General features: G+C 40.0%; 1 protein-coding gene across 50 annotated transcripts in view; it reads right to left on the bottom strand.

Moving 5' to 3' along the window:
- The window catches only part of LOC114650835 (uncharacterized protein DDB_G0286299-like), a 121,429-nt gene that overhangs the window by 91,985 nt on the left and 4,013 nt on the right, over positions 1 to 25,431 (bottom strand). For all 50 annotated transcript variants that reach the window (XM_051925686.1, XM_051925683.1, XM_051925684.1 and 47 more), the window contains exon 2: positions 10,931 to 11,209. In XM_051925686.1, coding sequence (XP_051781646.1) covers positions 10,931 to 11,209 — 279 coding nt within the window. The remainder of the gene's footprint in view (positions 1 to 10,930; positions 11,210 to 25,431) is intronic.

The following is a 25,431-nucleotide window of genomic DNA, read 5'->3' on the forward strand; positions in this document are numbered from 1 at the left end:
TTTTGTAAGTGACTGTGAGATAAAAGATAATGAGCATATATGACTTCCCATCCATCAAATTATTTCTGAAGTACTGTGTGATGCTATATAATTCCTTTAGAAAAGTGGACAGATATCATTTAAAAAAAATTAGGAATTTGCAAAATTTACATTCACTGGCCTTGTATTGTATGTGTTGATGTGATGACTGAAGGCTTTTGGAACTGAACAGATGCAGCCAGTCCAAATGCATGAAGAATGCAGTTATTTTCTGGTGTGCTACCTGCAGAATACTGCACGTAATCCTGCCATTTCATAAATCAGCACTAGTTTGAAAAACCACCATGGGGAGCAGTGGAAGGTTAAAATGGCATCACACCAGTAAAGACCAGCTTGCAAGTTCAAACCCCAGTCAACGCTCGGCGGCAATCTTTCCCTAAATTAAAGAAGTCTAACATTAATATTTAGACTTTAAATTGGTTTAAACTGTTATTCTGTACTCTTTGTTTTGTGTTTTTCAGGTTTAAATTCTCACAGAGAAAATACAAAGTAAATTTCTTTTGTAGAAAATAAAAAATCAGTAATAATAAGACATTTAAGTTTTCCTATCAAGTCATTCAAAAGTACATCACAAGATTAAAACATAAAAAATATAACTGTACATGGTAGCATTGGAAAAAATGCACTAATTAAAAGCATTACTTTTTGCTCTCTTTAATGAACAAATCATCACAAAAGCAGACATAATGTAAATTAAAAAGGATACCAGTTAGTAAGTGATGTATCTGAATCCTAAGCACAGTTGCTGGATTTGTGAAGTTTACACATTCTCTGTGTGCAAAGTGTGTTTCCCTTTCACTTCCACAAAGATATGCAGAGGTATGTCCTAAATTGAAGGGCTATTGGTTCCGACCTTCCACAGAATACTATTGTGAATGCTTATCTTTTTTTAAAGTTTAATTTCTTTCTGCTCATAACCTTTATGAAAGCTGTACTGTGCGGCTGAATAAGGCTTTAAGCATGCTGAGGTAAATATAAAATGGAGCTTGCCTTCTGCTTGATGATAAATAGATAGGCTTTTGTCTTTGTTCTGAATTTATATGGCTCCAAAAGATGAATGAATGAGTTAAGAAAAAATACTTGATGAAAATATTATTTATTTTTACAATAAAATCAACAAAATAAACAAAAACAAATCAGGAGCAGCATTAGGAAATATGGGAGCCAACTCATCATAACCATTGGGGGGGCATAAGTTATAGGCTACAACATAAATCACAATTCAATAAAAACAACAACAGTAATAATAATGGTAAAAATAATAAATGCAATAAGTTATCCATAGTTGCTCTCTCACTGGAAAACCTATGATTTTGTACATTAATTGGATGATGAGATTGTCTTTCCAAACTTTCTTCAGGATATGGTAAACACGAATCATCTGTATATATTTAACACAAATCAGTCAGTCAGTCATTTTCCAACCTGCTATATCCTAATACAGGGTCACGGGGGTCTGCTAGAGCCAATCCCAGCCAGCACAGGGCACAAGGCAAGAACAAACCCCGGGCAGGGCGCCAGCCCACTGCAGGGTGCACACACTCCCACACACCAAGCACACACTACGGACAATTTAGAATCGCCAGTGCACCTAACCTGCATGTCTTTGGACTGTGGAAGGAAACCGGAGCACCCGGAGGAAACCCACGCAGACACGGGGAGAACATGCAAACTCCACGCAGGGAGGACCTGGGAAGAGAACCCAGGTCTCCTTACTGCGAGGCAGCAGCACTACCACTGCACCACCGTGCTGCCCTTAACACAAATCATAATACTTTAATTTCAACAAATTTTGCACAACCCTGAATCCAAAAAAGTTGGGATGCTGTGAAAAATGTAGATAAAATCAGAATGCAATGATTTGCAAATCTTATAAAACCCATATTTCATTCCCAGTAGAACATAAATAAACATACTAAATGTTGAAAGTGAAACATTTTACTATTTTGTACTGTCTCACAAAAGTTGGGACGGGGGCAACAAAAGCCTGGAAAAGTAAGTGGTACTAAAAAGAAACAGCTGGAGGAACGTTTTGCAACTAATTTGGTTAATTGGCAATAGGTCAGTAACATGACTGGGTATAAAAAGAGCATCTTAGAAAGGCAGTGTCTCAGAAAAGTAAAGATGGGCAGAGGTTCACCAATATGCAAAAAACTGCATATACAAATTGTGAATATATCATCATCTATACTACATAGTATCATCAAAAGATTCAGAGAACCTGGAGAAAAGCCAAGCAAAATGACACCTTTTTAATTAGCCAATAAAAGCTGTAATTTTGCTTGGCTTTTCTCTACATTCATAATGGCTAACACGGTACAACACCCTAGTACTAGAGAATCTGGAGAAATCTTAGTGCGCAAGGGACAAGGCTAAAAATCAATACTGGATGCCCCCTGGTGGCACTACATTAAAAACAAGCCTGATTCTGTCATAGAAATCACTGAATGGGCTCAGAAACACTTCCAGAAATCATTGTCTGTGAACACAGTTGGCCGTGCCATCCACAAATGCAAGTTAAAGCTCTATCATCCAAAAAAGAAGCCATACATGATCATGATCCAGAAACGCTGTCTTCTCTGAGCCAAAGATAATTTAAAATGGACTGTTCCATGGTCAGACAAATCGAAATTTGGAATTCTTTTTGTAAAATATGGATGCCGCATCCTCCGGACTAAAGTGGAGAGGGACCATCTGGCTTGTTATCAACACTCAGTTCAAAAGCTTGCATTGCTGATGGTACAGGGGTGCATTAGTGCCTATGGATTTGACAGCTTGCACATCTGGAAAGGCACCATCAATGCTGAAAGGTTTATACAGGTTTTAGAGCAACAAACGGTCCGTTCTACACGATGTCTTTTTCAGGGAAGTTCTTGCATATTTCAGAAAGACAATGCTAAACCACATATAGCATTTATTGCAACAGCATGGCTTTGTAGTAGGACAGTCCAGGTGCTGATTTGGCTTACCTGCAGTCCAGACCCTTTACCAATTGAAAACAACTGGCGCATCATAAAACGACAAATACAACAAAGACTCAGGACTATTGAACAGCTAGATTCCTATGTCGGACAAGAATGGGACAACATTCCTCTCCCAGAAATCCAGCAACTGGTCTCCTCAGTTCCCAGACATTTACAGACTGTTGTTAAAAGAAGAAGGGATGCTACACAGTGGTAAACATGTCACTGTCCCAACTTTTTTGAGACATGTTGCTGCCATCAAAATGACCAATTCAAAATGGCCAATTCAAAATGACCTTGTTATTTTATTTAAATGAAACAATTTCTCAGATTAAACATTTGATGTTTTCTATGTTCTAATGTGAATAAAATATGGGTTTATGAGATTTGCAAATAATTGTATTCTGTTTTTATTTACATTTTATACAGTGACCCAACATTTTTGGAATTGGGGTTGTAACTATATTCGGCTAGTCAGTTCATTTTAGGGAACTAAATTTAATTTACATGTTTATGAGGGCTGCATAGTAAAGTTATCATTATACTGTCCTCCCACAGTCCTAAGACAGGTATGTTAGGTGAATTAGTGAGGCTAAACTGGCCCTAGTGTGTGTGTGGATGTGTGCATTAAACCTGCAATGGACTGGCACCCTGACCTGGTATTGCTCTTTCCTTGAGTGCCACAATTGATGGAATAGGCTCCAGCTGTCTGTTAACTGTACCCTGGATAAGCGGGTTATTTATAAGTATAATTTTAGCTACTTAAATGCTGCATGGTATTCTGCACTCAGGTAACTTTTTTCCCTAATGTGTGACATAATTTTGATCATTTCAGAGAAACATGAAAAAAAGCCTGCAAATACAACACAATTTAAACTTGTTTTTTTAAAATGTCACACCTTAAGTGAGTATTCTGAGAGTGTCTTACAGAGTGAAAGCATGCTTGACAGTGCCCTGTCAAACAGGTACGCAGAACTCTGCATTCCAGGATTGTTTCTGATACACTTTACAAGGCAGGAAGGGTTCAAGAAAACAGGTAGAGACTCTTACAGCACAGGATAAATAAAAGCCCTCACAGAAGACAGGTAGTCTTCAGTGGATTGCAGGGAGAGACAGTAAATGACAGTGAAAGGCAATCGGGAAAGAATAGCCATGTCTAGTTGTCATTTGGTGTCTGTTTTATGTGACATTTCTCATGGTGATAACAGCAAGAAAGTGGTACATCTCAGAGTATGAACTTTCATTGTTAAATAAATGCACCTATTCTTATCACAATGGAATCACTTGCACTTTCACCTATTGTGTATTCTCACTCTCTACCCGGAGACTACTTGCTGTTCTTGTGCATTGGCTACTGAAGATTAAGCTACAAATAAACTTTGACATTCAATTTTAGTTTTCTGTGGTTCCCTCAAGAGTCCAAACAATGGTTCATGCACAGGCCGCTATCCTCCAGTTCCCTCCTCCACCTGCTGTGAAGTGTTATTATTAACACACTGAAGTGAACAGAATCTGCCTAGAACTCACCTATCTTCACAGACTACTGCAATATTAACTTAAAATATTTGCACTGCAATAACATGATTTATTAGCACATACAAATAACAATGTCTCTGTACACTTAACAATAATGATCCCATAAAATATAATATAAAGCTACTTCACTGTGGAACCAATCAAACTCTTCTGAGTGAACATCAAACATTGTTCCAACAATGGCTGCCCTTTAATATTGCTTGAATGCCTAATTGACACTTTAACTTTAAGTCCTGATTGAATAAATGAGGAACTTGTAGTTATATTTCCTCTTACGAAAAATGGAAATGTCCACACTCTGCATGAAGCTGAGATCTCTCCACTGTGACAGTATCTCCCTGCAGTTAAAAACACTCACTCACTGGCTAATGACATAACAGGGACAGGAGTATTGTTTGACCATAAAAGCAAGCATTGTTCATTTGGCTGCTATTCTCTCCACCATGCTAGAGGACTGAGACTAATGCAAGATCCACTACTGTGTTAATTCCTCCTTGCTGTAATATACTATTTCGGAATTGGTATCGGTGCCTCAAACACTCATTCTAACACCCTTGCCTCGTGAGAGCTGCAGTAATCACACTTTGATGCTCCAAGTAGTGTTTGAGTATACCATGAAAACTGATCCAATACGATGGCTAGTTTGTGTTTTGCCAGTGCCAATAGAGTTGCATTTATGAAACAATGTTGTGATTCATCATACTCATCTAAGGATGCAATGCATTAAATGAAGCATAAGTGTGAAACACGTATCCTGCATTCCAAGCCCACTTTCATGTACTATGATGCTTACGCTGTGCACTGTCAGTTTTTGCCTTCTCATAATTTTACAAGCGCTGAATAACAGTTCTGACAAAGCGCAATCAGTAAGTCATGTTATACCTTAGTTCTAGTTTTTCAGTCAGTCAGTCAGTCAGTCAGTCATTGTCCAACCCACTATGTCCTAACACAGGGTTACGGGGGTCTGCTGGAGCCAATCGCAGCCAGCACAGGGCACAAGGCAGGAACAAACCCTGGGCAGGGCACCAGCCCACCGCAGGGCACACACACACACACACACACACACACACACGCACACACACACACACATACACCCACTAGGGACAATTTAGGATCGGCAATGCACCTAACCTGCATGTCTTTGGGACCGTGGGAGGAAACCGGAGCACCCGGAGAAAACCCATGCAGACACGGGGAGAACATGCAAACTCCACACACGGAGGACCCGGGAAGCCAATCCAGGTCTCCTTACTGCGAGGCAGCAGCGCTACCACTGCTCCACCGTGCCACCCTCTAGTTTTTCAGTCAGATTTTAAATTCCCTTCTTTCTACACAAGATGTTTTTGCATGCTTTTGTGTTTAATTTCAATCATGTGGCAACATCATACAATAGAAAATACAAGGTAACATTTTGCAGTGGCAGGATTATGTATTGTGTAATTTGACAAAACAAAATTTTGTTTCATGCTTAGTGAAAAGTATTACTCAAGTCATTGATGGTGAAGGACAATATTTTCCAAGTTTTAACAAAAGGTTTAATGTATGCATTCTAAGCTAATTTAAATTGCAGTCTTGTTGTCATACTGATTGTTTAATTTTAATTTTGCCATCCCGTGTCTTCTACGCTCCTCCATTATTATTAATATTATTGTTATTATTATTATCCGTCAGTCCATTCTATAGTCCTTTATCCTGAGCAAGGTAGAATGAGAGCTGGAGTCCATCCCAGCAGGCATAGGGCGCTATCAAGTTGGGGAGCATGCACCGGTACAGTGCGTTGCCGCACCCACTACACGACGAAACAACTCGGGATCCTGGTTTGCAACCCCCTAGGCAGACAGGTGGTCCAGTCCCACCCTCCGGAAATGACCCTCTATTTGCCACAGCCAGGTGTTACGTGGGCGACCCCTTGGCCTGGTCCAGCCACTCGGGTCCCCAACAATGAGGATCTTATGAGCCGGATCACCCTCTGGGAAACGCGCCACATGGCCGTAGGGCCGTAACTGACACTCCCTCACAATGCAGGTAATGTGCCTCACTTTTTGACACAAAGTCAAACCAATAGTACCCAAGGATTTTCCGAAGAGACAGTACCAAAGGAGTCCAGTCTTCGTCTCAGGTCACTGGATAGCGTTCATGTCTCGCAACCATATAGCAAGACAGGAAGCACCAGGACTCTAAAGACTTGGACCTTCGTCCTTTTGCATAGATATTGGGAGTGCCACACACCCCTTTCCAGCGACCTCATGACCCCCCCATGCTCTCCCAGTCCGTCTACTGACTTCATAGGAAGAGTCAACAGAGACATAGGTAAGTAAACCTCTCGATAGGGCACTATACAGGAACAATTTCTGGACAGAATGGCAGTCCATTTAAGATATTATTATTCTCCTCATCATTATCATATTCATCATTATTAAAAACCATCCATCCATCCAGTTTCCAACCCGCTGAATCCGAACACAGGGTCACGGGGGTCTGCTGGAGCCAATCCCAGCCAACACAGGGCACAAGGCAGGAGCCAATCCCGGGCAGGGTGCCAACCCACCGCAGGACACACACAAACACACCCACACACCAAGCACACACTAGGGACCATTTAGAATCGCCAATCCACCTAACCTGCATGTCTTTGGACTGTGGGAGGAAACCGGAGCGCCCGGAGGAAACCCACGCAGACACGGGGAGAACATGCAAACTCCACGCAGGGAGGACCCGGGAAGTGAACCCAGGTCCCCAGATCACCCAACTGCGAGGCAGCAGCGCTACCCACTGCGCCACCATGCCGCCCTCATCATTATTATTTGAGCTTAAATAATAAATGAGACCGCGGTGGGCTGGCGCCCTACCCAGGGTTTGTTCCTGCCTTACACTGTGTGCTGGCTGGGATTTTCTATGGCAGACCCCCATGACCCTGTGTTAGAATGTAGCAGGTTGGACAATGACTGACTGACTAATAAATGAGAAATAAGCTCACGCTCATGAATCATGTCTAGAAAACTGTTTAAAAAAAGAGTTTTAATAAGAGTGTGAAGATTTGGAATGACAAATCACCAGCACAAAACAACATTTCAAAATACAATCAGTTTGAAATTATTAATTTTTGTTAATAATCATATCTGGTTATTTCATGTTAGAAATATTGTAATTCATTATCATTTATCTTTAAATTTTACTAATTTTATTATTGTGGATTTTAATTGTAGTAAAAACAATTCCACTTTAAGGCCAAAATCAATATAGTGCTCAGGTTATTCACTGTTTATTAAAAAAAACCACTTTTTTATTTACTATTTTGCTTACCTCCTTGACAATAACCCCAAGCAATCTCAAGCTAGACTCTGGGTGACATGTAATGAAACATTTTACAGTGTTGAGCCCAAATAACTCTTGGGACAGTACTCTCCTGCCATCTAGTGGATGAAATAACATTATGCTGCAAAAAGTCAGGAATATTTCTATACGTTCTGCCACTTTACAGTAACTCTGTGTTAACTCATCAATATTCATTGGGGCAGAGCCTTCAAACAAAAACACAATAGCATATAAACAAAACACTTAAAGCCATTTTTAGAACAAACTGAAACTGATCAATTGCTCAAATCAAGTGACAGTGATAACGATATGAATTGGTCATCAGTCGTTAACACGGACAGTGAAACTAACACATGTTTGGTAGATTCCGATATGCGAAGTTTCAATGATGTTCATGTTTGCTGTCACACTGGTACTACTGCTGACAATTCTACACCTTTTTTTAAGCATTTTATTGAATTTATTAAAAGCCTTCTATTTATGACTGTTTGTTGATGATTGACTGGTACAAACAAGTTAAGAAAAGTATAATTACCTAGTGCTAGAGCCAAACCCTAAAAAAATTCCTGATTAAATTAATTTGTAGAGTAAGAGATTAAATTAAACAATATTATCACCAAGAAATAATGAATCAATAGTGCCACCTTTTGATCACATTTCTCATAGTTGCCACTGTACATTCAGAAACAGAAAAAGGTTAAGATAGTTTCCAAAGTTCTAACTACAAGGATTGAGAAAGTGCTTCCTTCGGTACTATCACAAGGCCAAACTGGATTTATTATAGGCAAACACTTAGCTCCTAATCTTCAAATATCACTATATGCAGATGATATGGTACTACCTATATCAGACCCACAAAATTCTGTGCCTGCAGTCCTAAAAGCAAAAACAGAATTTCAAATGATATCTGGACTCAAAATTAATTTGAATAAAAGTGTGCTTTTTATAATGAACTTTCTAGCACGCAACATTAGATTGGACACCTTCCCTCTTATCATCACAGATCAGTTTAACTACCTAGGGGTAAACATCGCAAGTAAATATAAAGCACTTTTCAACAAAACTTTGCTGTCTGTATGTAAAACTTAAACAATACGTGCATAGATGATCTAGCCTCCATCTCACTTTGGCAGGGAGAATTAACATTGTCAAGATGAAAAGCCTTCCTAAGCTTCTTTTTCTATTTCAAAGCATCTCCATATACAATAACTAATCATTTTTAATAAATTACATTCAATCATAACCTCATTTGCTTGGAATTCAAAACATCCATGCATTCCAAAGGGTGACCCTACAATGACCTAAAGCAGAAGGTGGCATGGCTCTACCTAACTTTTAATTTTATTACTGGGAGGCAAACAAACAAGCTATGAAAACCTGGACACCGACACAAATAGATGAACATACACAGGCTTGGTCTACAATAGAAATAAAATCCTGCAGTACTTCTTTATATTCTTTGCTTTGTACCCCAGTAAATACAAGTTATCGTAAATATACTAACAACCCAATTGTTCTTTATTCACCCAGAATATGGAACCAATGTAAGAAGCACTTCAAGATAGAAAAGCTTTTCTCTGTGGCACCTCTACATGATAACCACCTTTTTCCACCCTCTATAACTTAGACAGGAACCAATGTAGGAAGCACTTCAAGATAGAGAAGCTTTTCTCTGTGGCACCTCTACATAATAACCACCTTTTTCCACCCTCTATAACTTAAGACAGTTTTTAATGTTTGGAAAACATATGGGATTAAATAATTTAGAGATTTTTATATAGATAATGCATCCTATGCTTTGCATCCTATGAACAATTATACTTCAAATTTAACTTCCCATCAACATAATTTTTCCACAATTTCCAAATTAGAAACTTTGCTAAAAAAACTGCCCAATTTTCCTCACCTCCTACCTTTTTCCATTCCAGAAGAAATACTGGTCAGTCTTGAAGACTCTGATACCATCACTACAATTTATACAAACATTTTAAAGTTCCTTCCTTTCAAAGATTGTAAAGTACAGTGGGAAAAGGATCTCTTACTCAACATTTCAGAAAAGGAGTGGAAGGCAGCCAAGCACAGAATTCACTCGAGGTCCATATGCACAAAGCATACAATTATTCAAATTAAAATCTTTCATCAAGCACATCTATCTCATTTCAAATTGTCCAAAATGTTTCCAGAGCAAGATCTAACCTGCAAATGTTGCAATCAAGCTCCAGCTTCACTAGGCCACATGTTTTGGGCGTGTACCAAATTAACATCATTCAGGACAAACAATTTTAATGTCTATCAGACAGCCTTGGTGTCACAGTCCCTCCCAATACATGAACAGCTGTGTTTGGTGTACTTCCTGATGGGCTTAAAGTGCCTTTACTACACTATTGGCACATAGACTTATCTTACTAAAATGGAAGAATTCTAATCCACCTCTTTTAAGTCAGTGTGTAACTGATGTTATATACTATTTGAAATTGGAAAAAATCAATTGTCACTTATAGGATCTGTTCAAAACTTTTTAAAACCTGGCAGGGTATAATCAATAACATTTTAGAATAAACATTTGCATTGGGTATAGTGAGAAGTCAAGCAAAATGATACCTTTTATAGGCTAACTAAAAAGATGAAAATATGCAAGCTTTCGAAAGGCAACTCAAGCCCCTTCTTCAGGCAAGATGTAAACATTATGATTACATCTTGCCTGAAGAAGGGGCCCGAGTTGCCGCGAATGTTTCCATATTGTAATATTTTTAGCCAATAAAGGGTGTCATTTTGTTTGACTTTTCACTACATTCATAATGGCTAACATGGTACAACACCCTAGTACTACATTTACATTGGGGAAAAGGATTCTCTTCCCTCTTTTCTACTCTTAAAAGTTTTACTCTGTATGTTGGCCTTCCTCTTTTTCACTTGGGAGGGGGTTGAATTGAATTTAGTTTTGTTTAGTTTGATTTGAATGTATGGAATGTTACTTACTTTTAATAAAATAAATATAAAAAAGAAATAGAAAAATGTTATTATGCAGATCACAAGCTGCATTCAACTAAGTAACAGCAAAAGCAAAAAATACTCACCAAGTACTTCCAGCTGGAATATGAATTCTTTTACAGTAGGTTGATGTATTTCTGCAGTATATTTTCCTGCATCACTATTTACTAAGTTTGAAATTGTAAGAAATCCATTAGTTTTGTTTATGTTGGCTCGACCTTTATAGTAAGAAAAGCAAACATCACCGGTAGAGTCTATTTCACATACTTTGTCTTCGTTAAATTTCCAGGTGATCCCTTTAGGAATTTCATCAACTTTCAGTTGAAACGTCACAGTCTCATTTATTAAACCGAGAATAGATTCACCTATAACAAGGAGATAAAAAAAAATTATTGACAGATCTTGCAGCTGACACTTTATGTAACAAGTGAGCAGGAGCTTTGGAAAGTTAATAGTATAGTATTAGAAAACTGTCCTCTGCTAAGAAAGTAGTAGTAGTAGAAGAAGTATTAGTAGTAGCAGTAGTGGGAACAGTAGCAGTGGTAACATACAGAACATAATGAAATTCTTACTTGGATGTCCAGACAACATACAACACATCACCTTAATGTGTTAAAATACACAATTTCTCTTTCAGACCAAGAAACCAGGTTAGTGTCAAAATCATTAATCCCGAATTACTAAAATGGATTCTGCAATATAACTGTGTTTATAGAAGTTGTAAATTTTACAATTAATTACTAAAAACCAATCAAAAGATGTTCAGCATCTTTTGTGCAGTATATATGTGGAATGTTGGCATTTTTGAGCAGTTACCAGAGTTTAATTTTGAAATTCATAAAACTACACAAAAGCATGTGTTCTCACCAATTATTTTAACTTATCATTTATAATATACTAGCCAAAATACCCAGTGTTGCCAGGATATATTTGTAGAATGGGTTAAGGAAAGTAAGCAAAGGTTGATGTATTTTTTAAATAGTGACCCTCTTGTTATTGCTAGCTGTCCCATCCATCAACCACACTGCCACTTTATCAATGTGTCTGCTCTCGTAAGGCAATAATTTGTTCTTTTTGGGGCTGATTGGATTCCAGAATCGTGGTAACTCCTTGCTGGATAGTAATAATGAACACTATCATGTCTGACTTGTCCACTTAGTTAAAAGCAAATGGTTCATTGTGCTTAAATTATTAAAAAAGTTCACAAAGCAGGAGTTAAAACAACAACCCTTTTGATTTTCCTTTGTGTTGCGTTGCACTTGCACTCTCGATCAAACCTTACCTAACACCACCCTGCAAAAGCACGATACTTCTTTTATTATTACAGTAGAGAGAAGCAGCATGTGGCGTGGCCTGGGTAAGTAAAGCTATTCTGTTCATTTCACTTGCTTTGAGCCAACAAGCGGCATTGGTGTACAAACTGTAGCTCAAAAAAAAACACTTAGTCCCCTCCAGAATCAAAATTTTGAATTATAAATTAATCTGTCTTGTCCATATGGTCCTAGAGAGCAACAAAGCAAAATTTGGTCTAGATTGATCAAAAGATGTAAGTTTCTATAGGAAACAGGCAGACATTCAGTTTTATAGATATAGATAGCACATCAATGCATCACCCAAAATCAAGGCCTATGAATGTGTCCTAATACAAAGTGTACTAGGACATGCTCTTAGAAGCCTATCTAACTTGAGCAAGGGCGATTGTGCTAATGGTCAAATCCCTCCTTTATAACAAATCACTCAAAAGCAGTATAGGGGGAAACTCATATTGTTCAGTCGTCAACAAAATATAATTTTAAGAATGTTTTCCAGATGATCACAAAACAAATCAGTGTAAATCATCTTAAACATTACAAAATGTGTTTTAATTACTGTCAATTTTAATAATGGTAATTCAATTTACTAATTAATTTTTATTTTTTAATACTGTAGCTACCAATTACAAGATTGTCCTTCCTCATTGTGACCAAAAAAAATGCACAATTCAACTAAGTTTTCTGTCAAAATTGAAAAATACACCTTCATTACTTGCCTGCTAAATGACTGCTATACAATATGTAATTCTTCTGCCATAACTAAATACAAAACCTACACCAGCTTGTTAAATGATTTAAGTGCAATGTGTCCATTTTCTTTGTTGTGTACTGTATCATGCTGCTATGTGGTACATTTCCATCCATCCATTTTCAAATCTACTTTAGGGTGGCAGTGGCCAATAAAATATCAAAGCAGCACTCAGTCAAGTAAAATCTCAGTCAAGCACTCTCATGCAACTACACTCATTTACAGTATAACTCAGTCATGTATATTATGACGGGTGGCCTCGGCCATTACCCAGCCGGGACGCAAATGGAATGGAAGGACCAGGGGGGAAGAGAGCATCGCAGAGGCAATACCTCCCCTGGGACACTAGAGGGCAGCCCTTCTGGGTGGCTGTGGCACCACAGATTCCCGCAGGGTACGCTGGGAGCTGGAATTTGGTACAGCCGTGTTGGGTTTCATAGGGGCCACCAGGGAGAGCTGCAGAGCCTTTTAGTGAACTTCTACCACACCTGGGAGTGATTCCAGGTAATACTGATGAGCCACCTGGAACAATCCCAGGATCTAAATAAAAGGAACAGCCTTCCCTCATTCAAAGAGCCAGAGTCAGGAAGAGGTTGATGAAGCTTTCCTGAGAGGGAGAGGGAGAGGAGGCGGAAGGACAGAACAAGGAAGAGAGAAAAGAAGAAGAGTAAAAGACTGTGAATTGTGTTTGGATACTGTGCTGTGGAGAGAGAGAAATGCTCCCCAACTTTAAATAAAATGTGTGTTGTGTTGCAAACTCATGTCTCTGCCTGTCTGTGTTGGGTAGGGTGGCTGTACGCGCCATGGTGGTCTACAATATATACATTTATAACTATCAGCAAGCCTCTAATTAATCTAACTTACATGTCTTCCTTAAGATGTGAGAGGATAACCTGAGTAGCTGAGAAAAAAAGTGCACATACACACAGGGAGAACAAGCAAACTCCACACCAACTGTGACAGGACCGGGGTTTAACCCTAGTTTCTTGAATCCATGAGGCAACAATGCTAACCACTACAGTACATTAACAATTATATACTAAGGCCAAACAATTCTGGAAAATATCAAATTGTGATTACTTTCTGTTTCTAACCTTACTTGAAAAGAATAAGATTAGATTTTTTCCCCATAAAATAAGATTAGTTATAGCAAATTCATTTTTTTTCATATAAACCGAACAATGAATGAATCACTGAAGAGAGGTTGCAAAAAATAGTCTTTCACTGAGGTTTATTAACTCACCAACATACTGACTTTATAACATTTCCTGAAAATCAGTTGGTGCAGGTCATGTTGACAGGTGTTTTGCCAATAGTGGCAATGCTGAGAACTATACAGAATACTTTACAGGTAAGATTGGTTCAATTTCTATGAAGACTTATATTAAATATGCCTTTTAATTTTTATTAAGCATGACTTTGGGGTAAAGGACAATGTTACCCACTGTACCACAGCACATATTACATGCAATATGTTGGCTTCATTTTACAAAGTAGGCTTTTGTACATGGGAGGAGTGTTCTAAAACCTTCGAAGAGGAAAGAATGACCGTAAGATTCAATGGAGAGAGGAAACTGCGTTTTGTCAGAAGCAGCAGTGTGACAAAGAAGTTGAACTTTAAATGACATGAGTAGCAGATATAATGGAAGAACAAAACATTACTTATTTGAAGGATCTGAGGATTGCTAATCTTATGCGTCTCTCGCGACATTAAAAGCATTTTTGTTGAACTTCATAACAACTGATTTCACAGTAGACTGAAATTATCTCATTGTTAGTGATTGTGTGTTAGTGATGTTATACAGTACGTTTATTGTTGTGCAGGAGGAGTTTGGACATTAAATATATGTCTGTCTTTAAAACAGTTAATGCATTGTTACTCTGACTAATTATTCACTAATACACACATTTGTTTTATTATATACTGGGTTAATTAGTAAAAGTATTTATTTACCATATTTTGGTTGTAATGGATCACTTGTGTAAAATAATAACCTGCTTCTTAAATCATTTTTATAAATGACATGATTGAGATAAGCTAAACACTGCACATTTTCAAAAATATACCATTCCTGCCATGAAGGATGGTAAGGAGATGCTTCTTAGATCCTGAAAGGCTTGTGATGGTAAAATGAATGCAGCAAAATCCTGTACACCAAATATGAAGCAAAAGCTGTATAGGAATGTCTTAAAAACAAAAATGTTAATGCCCTGAAGTGGCCATGTCAGTCTACAGGGGTGTTATTTGTAAAATTTTGTGTGAACATTAAAATATGTAAATGCCAAAAAATGGGATAATGTGTACACCAAAAAAAAATCAGATTGTTAAAACATGGCGTTGGCACATTTCCACATAATTTACCTTTATAAATCATAATCATCTTGTAACTGTGCATACATGAGCATGCCTCGAACTAAGCCTGGTTACTGCCATGAAACAACCATACATGAACTATTCTAATCAACCTCATACATATGCAATGTTGATTCTGCTGAACTTGGCCATAAGAATGACCTCCTTCCAATGCACTGAGACACTGCCACCTGCACAAGAGTATCAAGCAGCAATCCACAACTGACTATGCAAGATTATGTGTGGCATTATAGCGTCTCTCTGCATTCTGGGCATCAGGGAAAGGTCTAAGGCACCAATGTCTGTGCAGGCAGCAACTATTAATTGCATATGTAATAATATAAATACTGTTACAGTGAATAAATAGTACAGGCCATATGAAAAACAAAGGGTTCTACCAGTTACCTTAACAACAAACGAGCTAACACACACCATACCATTATGACTGTCAAAGCTATTTTGCCTCACAATAAATGAATCACGGGTTGACCCAGGCCACCGAGCCATGTGGTCTGCCGGTCTTATCTTGGTATCACAGAGGACTAGTGAATTAATGGAATATAACTGTTTATGGTTAACAAAAGCAATTTCATTTTCACTAGATGCCCTTCATTCAATATGAGTGCAGTAAAGTGCACTGATTACGTTAAGAGAACTAGTCTCTGCTGCAAATTGCTTTTTTATGTTGATAAAACATGGTGGGTATACCCACATCATACAGAAACTGGTTGTAGTGCCTCATTCATCAGTTAATGGCTTCCAGAACAGTAGGCATAATGGAGTGAAGCTTGGCTGAGATATTCCTGAGCTGCTGGCCAGTACCCTGAGAAGGGACAACAAGTAACCGATAAAAAATTATAAATAACAAAAAAAAGTTCTTCAGTGCAAATACACAGCATTGACCCTCTTAACACTAGAATTACCAGAGCCTACGAAAAAACTTGTAGATCCATCCCACCTTAAATCGCTTCTTAAATCCGTTCGCACCTCTCCACCAGTGTCTTTTGTACTCTAAATGTGCCGATAAACACAAGCTGCAAGCAGCCGGCTATTCCATCCCCCTACCAACTTAGAACGTGCATGAACTTCTCCCAGCTTATGCCTTGATTGATTATCTGGGAGTGAAGTGGAGTTTTAGAGCGGAAATAATAGATCGTTATTTGGAACACTCGCATTTCATGTGCGTTCCGTTTCTACAGTAATCTGTGTAAACACATTTTTAAAACAGAAACGTTTTTCATATTCTAGTAGTAAATGACAAAATGTAGGCATAAACTATATAATGTATGAAGCCTGAAGTCCAAATACCAAAGAAACACTTTCACAAAAGGTACAAATATAACAGAACAAGTGTGCTTTTATTCAAAAATATAAATGCAGAAAAAAAAAGCCGCATTAGCATTCAACATTGACAAGCGTTTACTACAACTACCTCTGTGGCGCGACAGTATCAACTCCTGACTAGTAATCAACAGGTCACGAGTTCGATCCCACACGACTCCGTTTTGAGAAGTGAACTGCTTTTTTTCTTATTATTTTAGAATATAAACATACATTTGATTTCAGTCTGTAACAGCCGGTGTAATTTATGATACTTGTAAAGGTTAGCTTTGTTTTTTTTTTGCAAGTATACTGCAGAGCTTCCCATGTACATATACAAAGTACAGCGATGGCAAAAGTGCGATGTACATTCTTGCATCCGATGTAGAAGGGTCGTCATGATCTGAATTTACCTCTGTTATAGCACGTCTATGTGAAAACAGCAGTGTCAGATGCGGGGGGGGTGTTTGGGCTCGTGAACGCGGCTGAGATAATAAAACTGAATAATAAAAAAAACAAAGCCACATCAACGCATATTCTAATAAAGGCTCAGAGTTATGAATTATACACATGAACCGTCATCTATCTGATTTGGCTGCACTTCCCTACTTGATCAAAGGTGCTGCGTTGACATCGTGCGCCAGAAGGCATGAGCTTATTCAGTACAAGCAGGAGCACGCAGATGGCCGGTTGCTTGTGCTATAACAAGCTTGAGCTGGCGGCAATGAATGCACATGTTCTGTGCAAGGCATGCACAGGGGCCACTGAGAAAAGAAGAGTGTTCTTTGCTCACCTTGCAGAGGAACTTCGTTGTCACTACTTACAAGAAAAGGCGATGGATAAAGCAAAAGAGGATGCAATATTGACAAGCTTCTGTTCCAAGACCGCCGCTCCCCCCAGCCTCTTCAGTGTTAAAAGTAACCACAGCACAGAGAAGTGTGTACATTGCAACAGGTACACATGTCGTAAACGTAGAAAGGACGGCCCTTGGGTGTGTGGGGACTGTTAACATTTGAATCTGATGATTGTGTATAGCACAGAACTGACCTCTTGTACTATTCTTTCCTCTGCATGTCCCGGAGTACAAAAGAAACAGTACTGTGCACCAAAAAGTGGAGACTGCATGGGTAAGATCAAAAAAAAAAAAAAAAAACACGGTCACTGATTACAAGTGCAAGGAGGCATGTGAATGAATATGAATAATGTTGCATCAGTGCCACAATGTTTTCCGAAATGTACTATACAGGTCATAAAATGAGTTATTCCAAATATCATATATACCTATGTCTCTGTTTTTTTGTCAGTGCGGCTTTGACATCATGGACCATAAGGTGCATACTAATTCAGCATGAGCAGGAACACTCAATAAAAATGAATAAAAAAAAAATTCAAGTGATGGTGGGATACGAAGAAGGCAGATTCACCAGCGTTTGTGTGTCAGCTTTTATCCCTCCAGATCAGAGAATTTCCAGTTCCATTGTCTCAAAACACCACTCACATCTAGTTATTCCCAGTTTCAGATAAAAAGTAACCGCGTCAGATCTGGGGTGGGGGGTGGGTGTTGTATCGTAATCGTGACGGAGAGAATAAAAGTGAAAAAGAAAACGCTAGCTTTTACAAGTACTATAAATTTACACTGGCTGTTACAGACACAAATCAAATGTATGTTTTAATTGCATAATATTAACAATAAGAGCAGATCACTACTCAAATAGTAAAAACTCACGACCTCCGGATTATAAGTTGGCAGTTCTAACCATAGCACCACAGAAGCTATCGTATTGTACTTGCACCTTTTGTGAAAGTGTTTGATATTTGGACTTCAGGCTTCACACATTATACAGTTCATGTCTACATTTTCTAATTACTAAAACATAAAAAATGTTTGTTTGAACGATGTGTTCACATAGACTGCTGTACACATAAAACACACATTAAATTATTTCCCCTTACAATTCTGGGTAGCTCACTTCCTGATAATCAGTCAAGACAGGAACTGGGAGAACTTCTTGTCCATTCTGTGGTGGTGGGGGGATGGTATAATAGGCTGCTTGGACTTATCGACACATTTAGGAGACAAAAGACGCTGATGGAAAGGTGCGAAGGGATTAAAGGTGGGCTGGATTTACGAGTTTTTTCGTTGGCTATGGTAATTCTAGTGTTAAGAGAAACATAAAAATAAGCAGCCTAAAACAAACTGAGATGGTGACAAAAACAATGGATAATCAGTTAGTTCTTGGTGCCTGCCAAGGAACAAAAAAGCTCTCATGTTTGCTGCAAATGATACAGAATTCCACAGAAAAACAAACATAGGTGATATGAACTGGGCAGAAAGGCAATACAAAATTAACTGCTGTCATCTAAAATAAGTACAAACTCATCTTTACCAAAGAGGGGCTTTGTTTTACAGTGGGAATCTGCCAATTCTTTTGCATTTGACTTGTAAACAATAATTGTCCAATGTTGTGTTATATCCATCCATCCATCCATTTTCCAACCCGCTGAATCCGAACACAGGGTCACGGGGGTCTGCTGGAGCCAATCCCAGCCAACACAGGGCACAAGGCAGGAAACAATCCTGGGCAGGGTGCCAACCCACCACAGGACACACACAAACACACCCACACACCAAGCACACACTAGGGCCAATTTAGAATCGCCAATCCACCTAACCTGCATGTCTTTGGAATGTGGGAGGAAACCGGAGCGCCCGGAGGAAACCCACGCAGACACGGGGAGAACATGCAAACTCCATGCAGGGAGGACCCGGGAATCGAACCCAGGTCCCCAGATCTCCCAACTGCGAGGCAGCAGCGCTGTTGTGTTATATGCTTTGTCTTAATTGTTCATTATACTATGATGGTATATTGATTTCATATTATGTTTCACATGTTTATTTCATGCAATTCATGGACCAAAAAGTCACCCTACAATGAAAATATAGTCAATTGATTGTTTTTCAATCAACTAATGATGATGTTTTGTAGGTAAGTTTAAGGATGGTGTTAACAAAATACAGCAGTGCTTGATACTCGCTCATAAAGTAGCCAAATAAAAGGCGGTTTAGGAAATATGCAAAAAATGTATGTTGTAAGTTATGTACATGTTATTTTAAAGTCGCTTGTTAATTGCTAAAACTCTCCACTCAACAGAGATTAAAAGTCAGGGCCAGGGATCAATGAGAGAACAGTACTAATAACTGTACTACCATACAAGTTAAGTCAAGTTGTGGTGCATGCACTGGTACAGTACATTGCCGCACCCACTACACGTCGAAAACAGCTCAGGATCCTGGTTGGCAACCCCCCAGGGATACATGCAGTCCAGTCCTACCCTCCAGAAATGACCATCTATCTGCCACAGCCAGGTGTTACGTGGGCGACCCCTTGGCCTGGTCCAGCCACTTGGGGCCCCAACAATGAGGATCTTATGAGCCAGATCACCCTCTGGGAAACGCGCCACATGGTCGTAGTGCTGTAACTGATGCTCCCTCACAATGCAGGTAATGTGCCTCATTCGGGACTCCATGAGCAACCGCTCATTCGACACAAAGTCAAACCAACGGTACCCAAGGATTTTCCGGAGAGACACAGTACCAAAGGAGTCCAGTCTTTGTCTCAGGTCACTGGATAGCGTTCATGTCTCGCAACCATATAGTAAGGCAGGAAGCACCAGGACTCTAAAGACTTGGACCTTCGTCCTTTTGCAAAGATATCGGGAGCGCCACACACCCCTTTCCAGCGATCTCATGACACCCCCCCATGCTCTTCCAATCCATCTACTGACTTCACAGGTAGAGTCACCAGAGACATGAATGTCACTGCCAAGGTAAGTAAACCTCTCAACAAGGTCAACACTCTCTCCGCAAACAGACACACTGCTGATGGCTGTGCCCAAAAGGTCATTAAAGGCCTGGATCTTGGTTTTTATCCAGGACACTCGCAAACCCAGACACTCAGACTCCTCGCTCTGTCTCTCGAGCACCCCGATCAGAGCCTCCATTGACTCCACGAAGATCACAGCATCGTCAGCAAAGTCAAGATCCGTGAATCTTTCTTCACCAACAGATGCCCCACAACCGCTGGACCCCACGACCTTGCCCAACATCCAGTCCATACAAGCATTGAACAGAGTAGGAGCAAGAACACACCCCGGACGAACCCCAGAATTAACTGGGAAAAACACAGAGGTCCTACCTCCACTCTGCACAGCACTTACAGTACCAGTGTACAGGCCAGCCATGATATCTAGCAACCTCGAGGGGATCCCGCGAACCCTTAGGATGTCCCACAGGGCAGCTCAATCAACTGAGTCAAACGCTTTGTGAAAAACGACAAAGGCTGCAAAGAAACTCTGCCAATATTCGTGTTTGCACTCTATGAGAACCCTCAGTGCCAGGATGCGGTTGATGGTAGACTTTTTAGACGTAAAACCAGACTGTTCCGGTCGCTAGTAGGTGAGCAAGTGATCACGGATCCTATTGAGGACGAATCTAGCAAGGACCTTACCCGGCACCGAGACCAGTGTTATCCCCCTGTAGTTGCTGTAATCCAGGCGATCACCCTTCTCTTTCCAGATAGGGACGATGAGTCCCGTTTTCCAGTCAGTTGGGATGATGCCAGTCTCCCAAATGGAAGCAAAGATTGCTTGCAATGCTAGGAGAGACAGCCTTACCACCAGCCTAGAGAAGTTCACCCCAGATACTTCAGATCCCTGCAGCCTTTCCCCCTCTCAGCTGGTTCACCACCTGTGCAATCTCAGTGAGATTGGGTGGTTCACAGCTAATTGGAGGATCAGCCCCAAGAACCGTGGACCCAGAGATATCCAACGTCCTAGCCGGAGTATCAGCTTTGAACAACTGCTCAAAGTAGCCAGCCCAGTGGGTCACAACTGCAGTGTCATCCATAAGGACCGTTCTATCAGCCGCCCTGACTGCGACTCTCTGAGGAACAGATTCAGATGTGCGTAATGCTTCGATTCCTCTGTAAGCAGGAAATGGGTTGCTAGCACAGATTCCTCTAACAAATGCCTCTTTATCTGCCCTCAGAGCCCTCGCAGCTGTCCCTCTCAGTTCCTAGTACAGCCCAGAGTTGCCATTTAGCCGTGCGCTGTGACTCCTCTCAATGATATCCAGGGTGCCCTGCGAGATGAAACACCTCCTCCTGGGAACGGTAACACCAACAGAACCCTCAGCAACCTTCAGGGTCTTGTCACGGAAGGTGTCCCACATCACATTAAGATCGGCAGTCGTTCCCAAATCTGTAAGTTCCTCACACAAACTGCGTGCAAACTCATTAGAATCAGCCTGGGCTTGGAGTCTGGCCAAGTCCAGACTCATTTTCCTAGCAGGTGGTAACCTACTGGACCTAAGCTGGATCCTAAGAGTAGCAACAACAAGTCTATGGTCAGAATTCACAAACTTGGCACTTCTGTAGACCCTGCAGTTTTGCAAGAGCCTCCAGTGTCTGCCCATGAGGATGTGATCGATCTCCTTCACCGCACCACCAGTACTGGAGTACCAAGTCCAACGATGCGGTTCAGGGCGCTGGAACCAGGATCCAGCAATCCGCAGCCCCTGACCTTTTGCAAAGTCAAGGAACATGGAGCCACTTTCACCACGGTCATCAGACCCATGGGGACCAAGACAATCCTCATAGCCAGCCCTGTCAGTGCCAGTGGCTGCACTGAAGTTGCCCATGACCAGAGGAGTGTCACCCCGTGGGCACCCATCAACCACCGAACGAAGCTGCGAATAAAAAGTCTCCCTTGCCGAGACATCACTCACCGCAGTCGGAGCATACACTGAGACAACAGACAAGGCACCCAGGGAGTGCCATGATCTGAGTCCCATAATACGCTCGTTGAAAGGAGTGACATCGGACACCATCGGAAGAAACCAATCTGATACAGCAACAGCAAGTCCCTGAGTATGACAGCCATCAGACCGACCAGACCAATAAAAGGTGTATCCACCTACAGAGATCTGGCCAGTCCCCGGTCTGCGTACCTCAGAGAGTGCTGCCACTGAAATGCGGAGTTTACGCAGCTCCTCTGACAACAGAGGAAGATGATCATCTTGCCGGAGAGACAAGACATTCCATGCACCCACCTGTATGGGCCACCTCAAATTGGGACCCGAGTGCTGCCGTGCAGTAGGCGACGCCTCAGCACCACACCAGTTCCTATCCCCAACAGACCTGACACTATTGGCTCTCCAACGGTTTCGACTCTTCCAGGGATGGGGCTCCCGAGGGCTTTCCCCCATTTCCCTTCATGATGCGAGCAGCCTTCCTATGGGCGGTTGCAGCAGAGCTACTCCCGCGGAGAGCAAAAAGGAGTCCTTTCTGATAGTCTTGGAGCTTTGTGAAGTTTTTTTTACAGTGGTAAAAAAAATATTTTTTTACTACCATACTGCCACCTAAAATGAAAATTATTCAAATAAATGTAATTACATCACAAACTTTACACTAAAAAGAGACTGCTGGCCATAGTTGGCCCACTGAATTTTTGACTTTATGTCTGAAAACCTCTGAGAATCACAATTCTTAATGAAAGGTGCTAGAGGCTAAACTATAAAAAATTATTGTTAACAAATAATAATACATGAAAATATAACTTAAGTGTTTATATTTACATTCTATGAACAGAAGAATAATTACATTTATAAAATACTGTACTTATACAGGATCTCAAGTCCACTTTTGGATACCAGGGGAGCTGATCAAGAGCTAAGCCTATATCGAGCAACAATACATCACTATGAGTTATGCTCACACCCTCATTGGGTTTATGTAAAATTACCAATTAATGAAATAAGCACATTTTTGGAATGTTGAAGGAGATAACTGGTGAACCTCGGGAAAAGATTTAGCAGACCTAGAAAGAAAAGTGCAAACAACACAGGACACTGGATCTGAAGCAACAATGCTTACTAAATATGACACACTCATACAATACTCAGTCCAGTGAGGACCAGAATGAGTGTTAGGCTTGATGATTCCACAACTTACCTAATTTTATAAAATGATGTTCCTAAAATTAACAAATGCCTTCTATAAAATAAAGTAAAAAAAAGAGAGAGCATTCTATTCACCAGATTGCATATAACACCAAGCTTAAGCATAAGTTTGCCTAATGCTTCCCCTGACTCATGATACAGTAGGTAAAACACTTCCTGATAGGACAATTAAACTGTACACAAGACTTTTAGGAGTAGTTTCTTCAGTGAAAGAGTACACTTGGTAGAGCAGTAAATATATACATTTATTGATGAGGTGGAGTTCTGAGGGTGTTGGTCATAAAGTCTTATTTATATGTGCATGTTCTTCTTTTCAAGTCTCCATATGCTGAGTTCATGTCCAAATATCTGTTAATGTCATTTTCATTGGATAGCCACGTTTCAACCTGTTCTCTGGCACTTTCAGTATTAGCCTTGAATTTTACTTGAACTGAGTCCCATTTAAATTTGTGTCTGGTTGAACTTGTATCTGTGTAAATCAGAGACCATGGGTCCTTTCTTCTGAGCTGTATACATGTGTTGAGTTTTTTTGATGTCTGCCCCAAGTATTCAGCTGGACAGGAATCATATGGTATGTGTATATCACGTTCCATTTCTCTGCTGCTGATTTCTTGCTTTTAGCATTAAAAAGGACTGGCTGCAGAGTGTTTGTAGGCTTGTGTGCTATTTTGATGCTTGATATGGACAGGATATGTGCTGTAGCTTCTGATACTCCGTGATGATAAGGAAGTGTGTGCCAGGTAGAATGGGGGGTCAGATGGAAGCCGATTGTTTGCTGGGGTCTGTAGCATTTCCTATGTAAGCATTGTCTGATGAATGCTGGGTAGTCATTTGATGTGAACAGTTGAAAAAGACAGCAACTTTCATTCTTTTTAGTCTCCTTGGTATTACAATGGGTGTGAGCTCTTCTAAATAGTGTCTTAAAACAGCTCCGTTTATGTGATGAGGGGTGATTGCTAGCAAAGTGTAATATTTTGTCTGCATAACATTTCTTACGATGAACATCTGTAATAACAGTGGCATTGTTACCTCTTTTAATGGATATGTCCAAGAAATTGATGCATCAGTTTATTTCTTTTTCCATAGTAAACTGGATCACAGGGAATATTGCGTTGATGTGGTTATGGAAATCATTCAGCTGGTCAGTTTTTAATAAGACAAATGTGTCATCAGCATAGCATATCCAAAATTTCGGTGTGCACTGAGTTAGAGCCATGCTTTCAAATAGCTGCATTACTAGTTCTGCTAAGAGTCCTGATAATGAAGATCACATTAACATGCCTTCTTTTTGTCTGTAGTATTTCCCATTCAAATGAAAGTAAGTTTTCTGGCAAAGTGAAACTAGATGCATGATATCGTTCGTGGCTAACTTCTTTCATGTCGTTATGGTGGGGGTCGTTATTTAGCTTTGTTTGTAGAGTTTCTGTAGCCAGATGAATTGGAATCATGGTGTAAGGCAACATGATATCAAACAAGACCGTGATCTCATCCTCAGCAATGGATACATTTTTCAGACGATGCAATGCCATTTTAGAGCTATTAACAGAATACAGTATTCTGAAACATATGTTAATAGTTTGAGCATTTGAAAAAGTCCTTAAGATAAGTTATAAGTTGGACCACCTTTTAGGCTGACAACTGGTCTGAATTTTAGAGGGGTTTTATGTATTTTTGGGAGGTCATAGAATTCAAGGCTGGTTGCATCATTGGATTTCATCCAATTTCATCCAGTAATATTCCAGTGCTGGTTATATACAGTCACTGGCCACTTTATTGGGTACACCCATTCAACTGCTTGTTAATACAAATATCTAATCAGCCAATCATATGGAAGC

Source organism: Erpetoichthys calabaricus, chromosome 4 (assembly GCF_900747795.2).
Source record: "Erpetoichthys calabaricus chromosome 4, fErpCal1.3, whole genome shotgun sequence".
NCBI lineage: Eukaryota > Metazoa > Chordata > Cladistia > Polypteriformes > Polypteridae > Erpetoichthys > Erpetoichthys calabaricus.